The 6,669-nt window shown below is 53.4% G+C and overlaps 2 protein-coding genes and 1 non-coding gene across 3 annotated transcripts; all 3 read left to right on the forward strand.

Moving 5' to 3' along the window:
- Nucleotides 1–64: 64 nt before the first annotated feature.
- On the forward strand, nucleotides 65–255 carry LOC123829636. The gene has a single exon (XR_006787639.1). It is a non-coding gene; the product is annotated as a U2 spliceosomal RNA (small nuclear RNA).
- Nucleotides 80–5,899, forward strand: WDR74 (WD repeat domain 74). The gene is made up of 12 exons (XM_045855083.1): nucleotides 80–281; nucleotides 815–1,014; nucleotides 1,096–1,202; nucleotides 1,280–1,401; nucleotides 3,002–3,077; nucleotides 3,215–3,361; nucleotides 3,525–3,626; nucleotides 4,501–4,601; nucleotides 4,687–4,742; nucleotides 5,057–5,202; nucleotides 5,290–5,346; nucleotides 5,674–5,899. The coding sequence occupies exons 2-12, from the start codon at nucleotides 951–953 to the stop codon at nucleotides 5,851–5,853; spliced, it is 1,158 nt and encodes a 385-aa protein (XP_045711039.1). The 5' UTR covers nucleotides 80–281; nucleotides 815–950; the 3' UTR covers nucleotides 5,854–5,899.
- A 106-nt stretch (nucleotides 5,900–6,005) lies between these two features.
- Nucleotides 6,006–6,462, forward strand: TEX54 (testis expressed 54). Its single transcript, XM_045854729.1, has 2 exons — nucleotides 6,006–6,115; nucleotides 6,218–6,462. The coding sequence occupies exons 1-2, from the start codon at nucleotides 6,040–6,042 to the stop codon at nucleotides 6,403–6,405; spliced, it is 264 nt and encodes an 87-aa protein (XP_045710685.1). The 5' UTR covers nucleotides 6,006–6,039; the 3' UTR covers nucleotides 6,406–6,462.
- Nucleotides 6,463–6,669: the final 207 nt, after the last annotated feature.

The raw sequence follows: 6,669 nt of genomic DNA on the forward strand, positions 1-6,669 counted from the left end.
AAAGTCGCCACAAACGTAAAAGCTAAAACCATGGTAAGCCTGGCCCAGAGTGCAACGGTGCAGTATCGCTTCTCGGCCTTTTGGCTAAGATCAAGTGTAGTATCTGTTCTTATCAGTTTAATATCTGATACGTCCTCTATCCGAGGACAATATATTAAATGGATTTTTGGAGTTAGGAGATGGAATAGGGGCTTGCTCCGTCCACTCCACGCATCGACCTGGTATTGCAGTACTTCCAGGAACGGTGCACCCCCTCTGGGGGAACTATTGCTGGTCTAAAAGTAAGACTAATTCTTGAGCTTCTAAACTTACTGAAGTTTTTTTTGGTTTTACAATAACAGAAGTTTTTGAAAAAGTGATTATTGACTACTTTTCATGAACAAGACTAGTAGTAGACATCGGCAGTATTCTCACGATTTAGCGCAATAGTGTGGGGTTTTTTTTCGTTACTCTTTTTCAAAAGCTAAGTTGCTGTAATTTTTACCCCAACTCCGTGTAAGGAAATTAAAAAAAAATCTATCCCCACTTTTTCAAAACAAAGATATTGTAAAGCCTTGTTTCATTTTTCTTGTTTTTCTCCTTTTTGTGTCTTTTATTTTCGAGTTCGAAATCATGCGCCACAATAGTGACTTCAATAGTATTGTACAGAGAAAAAAATACCATTATACTTTGCAGCAAGAAGACGGACTGGAGCTGGCTCGAAGAGGCTTCGGGGTCCTATTACGATGTATTTTATTCTAAGTTAGAATTGGTTAAGTTACTCTACAGATCCGTAAGAACGTCTCTACCTTTCGTTTTCGTATCGCGAAACTAGTGGGAGCAGGCGACGGACAGGCAGACTTCCGGCACCTCCAACTCCCAGAAATCGCGTTGGTCCGGATCCCACTCCGCGCGCCTGGGTGACGCCGTTGCTGCGCCGGAAGTGCGGCTGTGGGCTGCCAGGCTCCGTTATGGCAGCTGCAGGGGCACGCTGGAACCATGTGTGGGTCGGCTCTGAGACTGGGATCCTTAAAGGTGGGTGACAGGATCGGGTGTCGGGAAGTGGCGAGGTCGCCAGCTCGCGACCCCGATGCGACTGACACCCGCGTCCCGCAGGGGTGAACCTTCAGCGTAAACAGGCGGTGAACTTCACCGCGACCGGGCAGCCGCGGCGCGAGGAGGCGGTGAGCGCCCTATGCTGGGGCGCGGGCGGTGAGACACAGGTGAGCAGCCGCTGGCTGGGCTGGAGCTGAGGGGCTGGTAGCCTCGCTCTCCTCGCCATCCTGTTCTCTGCCCGCAGATTCTGGTGGGCTGTGCTGACAGGACGGTGAAGCACTTCAGCACCCAGGAGGGCATATTCCAGGGCCAGAGGAACTGTCCCGGCGGGGAGGGCACGTTTCGAGGCCTCGCCCAGGTCGACGGGTAAGACCGAGATCCTCAATGAACGCTTAAGGCCACCGCTGAGGCTCACACAGGACGGCCGAATAATGGTGACCAACCCTTAGGGGGACACGGTCCTGGGCTGGGTGACAGGGACCTGTGTCCTGTGTTCTTTCATTCATTCCTATAACATTTAAGAACATCTAGTGAGTTATATGCATTCAGTGAAATGCAAGGGCTGCAGGTAAACCGGACATCCTCGAGGGATTTTCTCCTGGTTCCCAAGCCTTTTGAGTGACCCTGAGCACTGAGTAGTTTAGAGGATGTTTTTAAATGGCGACTGACAACCACCAACAAGGTGATGAAGCTCCCAAAGGAAAGGACAGGAGGAAAGTGCTAGTGGTTCCATTACTGGCATAACTTTCTTCCGCAGATGAAGAGAGGAGGTTGTGAAAAGGGCGTGTAGGTTTGGTGGTGATAATTCTGACCTCTTGCGGATGGAGTACAACGTTTGAAGTAGGCCTTGAAGAATTATTAGAATTTTGACAGGTGGAGAAAGGGGTAAGGATACTATAGAAAGAGGCTACTGCCCAGGCAGAGGCCAAGGATTGGTGTTGGGCTACAGGATACCTTTCAGGGAAAATAAATAGCACTTGGGGGTTGATGCTGAGGAAGCATTTCACTACAAGGTGGGCAAGGTAGGTTGGGATTCATTGTAAAGGGCTTTAGGTGCCAGGCTGAGAGATCCGCACTTTGGTTTCGCAGATGGTGGGGTTGTTGGGTTTTGAGGGGGCAGTGCAGTGTTCAGAGCTGTGAGCCTGTGGGAGTGTGGAGGATGAACTTCGAGAGCAGCTGGAAGACCATTGTCACAGCCGCGGCAAGTGATGCAGGCGCTGAACCAAGGTGGCGAGGGTGGGCAGATGCGAGAAGGGGCGTACGCTCCCACTGTACAGCTGCTGGGGAGAGACTTGTTTGGGCTTCTTGGGAGGGGTTCTTGCAGAGATTGACATTTAGTGCCTAGAACCCAGAACAGGGAACTCGAGACAAGAAGCTGGTGTTTGACTTTGGCCAAACCCTAAACCCAGACCAGTCCCATTTCAGTCCTTTCAGTGACTGACTCTGACCCCTGGCGACTGACTTGAGATGTAGAAACGCCTGTAGGGCCAGCTGTGGAACACAAAGTCACTGCTTTGGAGTATCACAGGCTTGCTTTCTGGTTCTGACCTTTGCTGAGTGGGCTAACTGCTTAGAGCTTCAGTTTCCCCACTTATGAAACCGGTAAACGTTCACTCTGTTGAAGAAATTAAATAACAGGCTCTGGCTGGGTAGCTCAGTTGGTTACACTGTCATACCCAATAAGTCGGTGTTGCAGGTTCGATCCCCCCCTGCAGGACACATGCAAGAATCAACCAATGAATGCATAAACTAGTAAAACAACAAATTGATGTCTCTTTCTCTCTGTCTGTCTCTAAAAATCAATAAATAAAATTTTAAAAATTAAATTAGACAATAGGCACGGAAGCCAGAAACTGTCAAACCCTGCCCAGACTCGTTACCTAGCAGCTTCCTTAGGAAGAGGACTGGTAACACTCCCATGTTCTTTTTTCAGCCTAACTCTACCCTATCCTTCCTCTGCCTGCAGCACCCTCATCACATGTGTGGACTCTGGAATTCTGCGAGTCTGGGGTGACAGTGACAAGGAGACGTCTTCTGACCCAGTGAGGCTCCCCTGCCCTGATCCTGACGGTTGTGGGAAGGCAGGAGCCCGGGGAACATGTGGACGAGGGCATTGGGCAAGGAGGGTTAGGCACTGTGGAACTGATGCTCGTTTCCCATCTCACCTCGTTCTTCCCAGCTCCTGGAACTAAGGGTGGGCCCCGGGGTGTGTAGGATGCGCCAGAACCCAGCGCACCCCCACGTAGTTGCCACAGGTGGGAAGGAGAATGCTTTAAAGGTGTGGGATCTGCAGGGGTCTGCGGAGCCTGTGTTCAGAGCCAAGAACGTGAGTGACGGGTAGGGAGGGGCTGGGGCTGGGGTCCAGGGAGGCGGGGTCACTGACCATGAGTCAGAGACCAGGTGGGCTTTAGGGATTGATGGCGGAGGTCTGAAAGAAGGGGCACCCTGAGCTGCCCACAACCCTGTTCCCCATCTTCCCACCCCACCAGGTACAGAATGACTGGCTTGACCTTCGTGTTCCCATCTGGGACCAGGACATACAGTTCCTCCCTGAGTCACAGAAGCTTGTCACCTGTACAGGGTACCACCAGGTGAGGCATCACCCCACCCCTACCTCCTACTGGACTCCAGCAGCCTCCTGGGGAAACAGCTTCCCTGTGTAGGCTCCGTCCCCATCCTTCGTCACAGGGGCCTCGCTCACTGTTCTTCTGTCCCTGAACTCTCAGAGGAGGGAGCACCTCCCCATCCGTGCCTGCTCCATATCCGTCTTTTACCGCATTCCAGCATGGGGTTTTGTGAACCGTGACTCTTCCTATTCCTCCCAACTAGGAGAGAGGAGAGAAGGGAGCGTTCCCTTCGTGGCAGAGTCACAGGGTGCAAGTGTCGTGAGAGGACACTGGGCTCCACGTCCAGAGAACTGGGTTTCTGGGCCTCATGCAGCCGCTGATTTGCTTCAGGACCCCGGTTTGACTCCTCTCTGGCCTCAGCTCCTCAGCTTTGTAGAAAGGGCCCAACTGGGGAGCTCAGGCAGGACTGGGTCACTGTATTTGCTGTTTCCTTTGCTCTGCTCCAAGCACACATGAGGGCTCACTCTCTCCTCCCTTGTTCAGGCTAAACTCTGTGCTTAAAATTCAGCACCCTCGACAATGGGACTGACTTGCTCTTCCATCCCAAGATGGGAGTATGGGGGTATGGAATGGTCACATATGCAGGCCACGGGAAGGCTGCCGCTTCTTAACCTGGGGGGCCGCTCCCCTCAGCCCTGTCCATGTATGCTCCTAAGAAGTTCTCCCCCAACCCCCAACACTCAAGAGAAGAGGGGTGCATTTCAAATGAGAAAGTTTCTCCTAAGAGTGGGTCATAAGCAGGAAAGCAGTACACAAAGGGGGGGAGAAGTGTGGGGAAGCCACAGTGGGGGGCTTTGTGGGGTGAGAGTACCCTTGTGATTCCTCAGTCTTCCTCCAGGTCCGTGTGTATGATCCAGCCTCCCCGCAGCGCCGGCCGGTCCTAGAGGCCACCTATGGGGAGTACCCACTGACGGCTATGACTCTCACTCCTGGGAGCAAGTGAGTGTGTACAGGCCAGAGAAGGGTCAGGAAGGACTCCAGGAGGCTCCTGCTGACCTCACCTAACCTCTGGTCTCCTCCTCAGTTCAGTGATTGTGGGGAACACTCATGGGCAGCTGGCAGAAATTGACCTTCGGCAAGGTAGTGGACTGGGGAGCCCTGGGGGAGGGAGAGGGCAGGATTCCCTCTGAGGCAGTAGTGGGGTGGTGGACCCCTCATTTAGGTGTCAGATTTGTCGGGGTTCAGAGTGTGGATTCAGAAGCTGTATGACCTCGGGCAAATTACCATAACTCCCTGTGCCTTAGTTCCTTCACCTGTGGAATGGAGCTGTAATGGTAACTCTATCTCAGCGTTATGTTGAGGATGAAGTAGTGAAATGTAGTGATTTGAACAGTAAACACTCGGTACTGGCTGCTGGCTGGCCAGCTGGCACTGACGCCTGCCCCCTTCTCCAGGGCGCCTACTGGGCTGTCTGAAGGGGCTGGCAGGCAGTGTCCGAGGGTTGCAGTGCCACCCTTCAAAGCCGCTGCTAGCCTCCTGTGGCTTGGACAGAATCTTGAGGATACACAGGATCCAGAATCCACGAGGCCTGGAGCACAAGGTGAGAGCCTGCTGCCTCCAGAGGCCCCATTCCTGTTTCTGTACATTTCAGCATGTTTGGGTCCTTAAGGCCCCTCATCTCTTGCAGGTTTATCTCAAGTCTCAACTGAACTGCCTTCTCCTGTCAAGCAGGGATAACTGGGAGGTGAGCAGTTGGGTCTGGGAAGGTGGGAACCAAGGGCATAAGATACGAGGATTTATTTCCCTGTGGGGAGAAAAAGGAAGCAGCTGGAACGCAGATCTGGAACTCTCCGTCTCTCTGCCACATCTCTTAATTTTCCTGAGGAGTGTTAATAGTTACAGTCCTGCCAAGGTTACAGCCATGGGTGACACAGGAACATGGATGGGGATTGTTTCCCAGATCAGGAAATAAAAGTGGTGCTACTCGGAAAGGTGATTTCCCAGTTCAAGCCTCCTTCTCTGTGGGTCTGTCACTGTGTCCCTGACTCCTAAGCTTTTCTCTACTCACTAGGATGAACCACAAGAGCCTCAAGAGCCCAGTAAGTTACCTCCAGAAGACACAGAGGCAGATGAACTTTGGGCTTCTTTGGAAGCAGCCGCCAAGCGGAAGCTCCCTGATTTGGAGAAGACACCAGGGGCTTTCCAAACCAGACGGAAAAAGAAAAAGCGGCCTGGCTCCATCAGCCCCTAAAAAGCCTGAGCTCATTTTGTAAATAAACGACTGATACTCATCATGACCCTGAGCCTTTTGTGATGGGAGAAATGAAAGGTGTGGCTGCTTTCCGAGCTAGGGCGGCGCGATATCTGACGTCACAAAAGCCTGGTCGGAGCCAGGTGGGCTGGAGTGGGTGGCACGGAGTGCTGGGCTGCGAGGGCCATGGGCTGCTGCCAAGACAAGGACTTTAACACCGGTGGGCAGGCCCAGGAGGCCGAATCAGAGGAAGTCGGGGAAGGTGGGAACACAGATACCCCTGGGGTCCCCGGGAATGGGAGAAGGGGAAGGCCCAGGAGGGCGCGGGGGAGAGCGGCGATCAGCGGCCTCATCACCTTTGCAGACGCCGGAGAGGCCGATGTGGACTCGACGAACCAACGCGATCGCAAGTCTAACGAGAGCCTTTTGATCACCGTGCTGTGGCGACGGCTATCCCTGTTCAGCCGTCGGGGCTCAAAGAGGCAATCAGGCCAGAGTCAAAAGCGTGGGAGCAGCCCGGAGGGAATCCTGGAGGAGCCGGAGAAGGGGTGACCCCAGCCCTGCTCTCAGTCCTCCCTAGCTTCCAGAGAATAAAGTTTCTAACGTGTACCTGCCAGAGCGTTTGAGCCTCTTGCCACTCGGCCCGCACTGGGATCTAGCACCAGCTGGGCGTCGGTCTCTTTAAGGCTCCACCCCAGAGGTTGGTCCAGCCGGGTAGGCCCGGGCTCTATTCCTAGGGGGCGGGATCACGGCTCCGGTCTAACCAATGGAACGGCGGAGTCGTTCTAGTATTTGGGTGTGGGGCGTGTCTTGCCG

This window comes from Phyllostomus hastatus, unplaced genomic scaffold (genome assembly GCF_019186645.2).
Source record: "Phyllostomus hastatus isolate PE091 unplaced genomic scaffold, TTU_PhHast_1.1 phas_scaffold_11, whole genome shotgun sequence".
Taxonomy (NCBI): domain Eukaryota; kingdom Metazoa; phylum Chordata; class Mammalia; order Chiroptera; family Phyllostomidae; genus Phyllostomus; species Phyllostomus hastatus.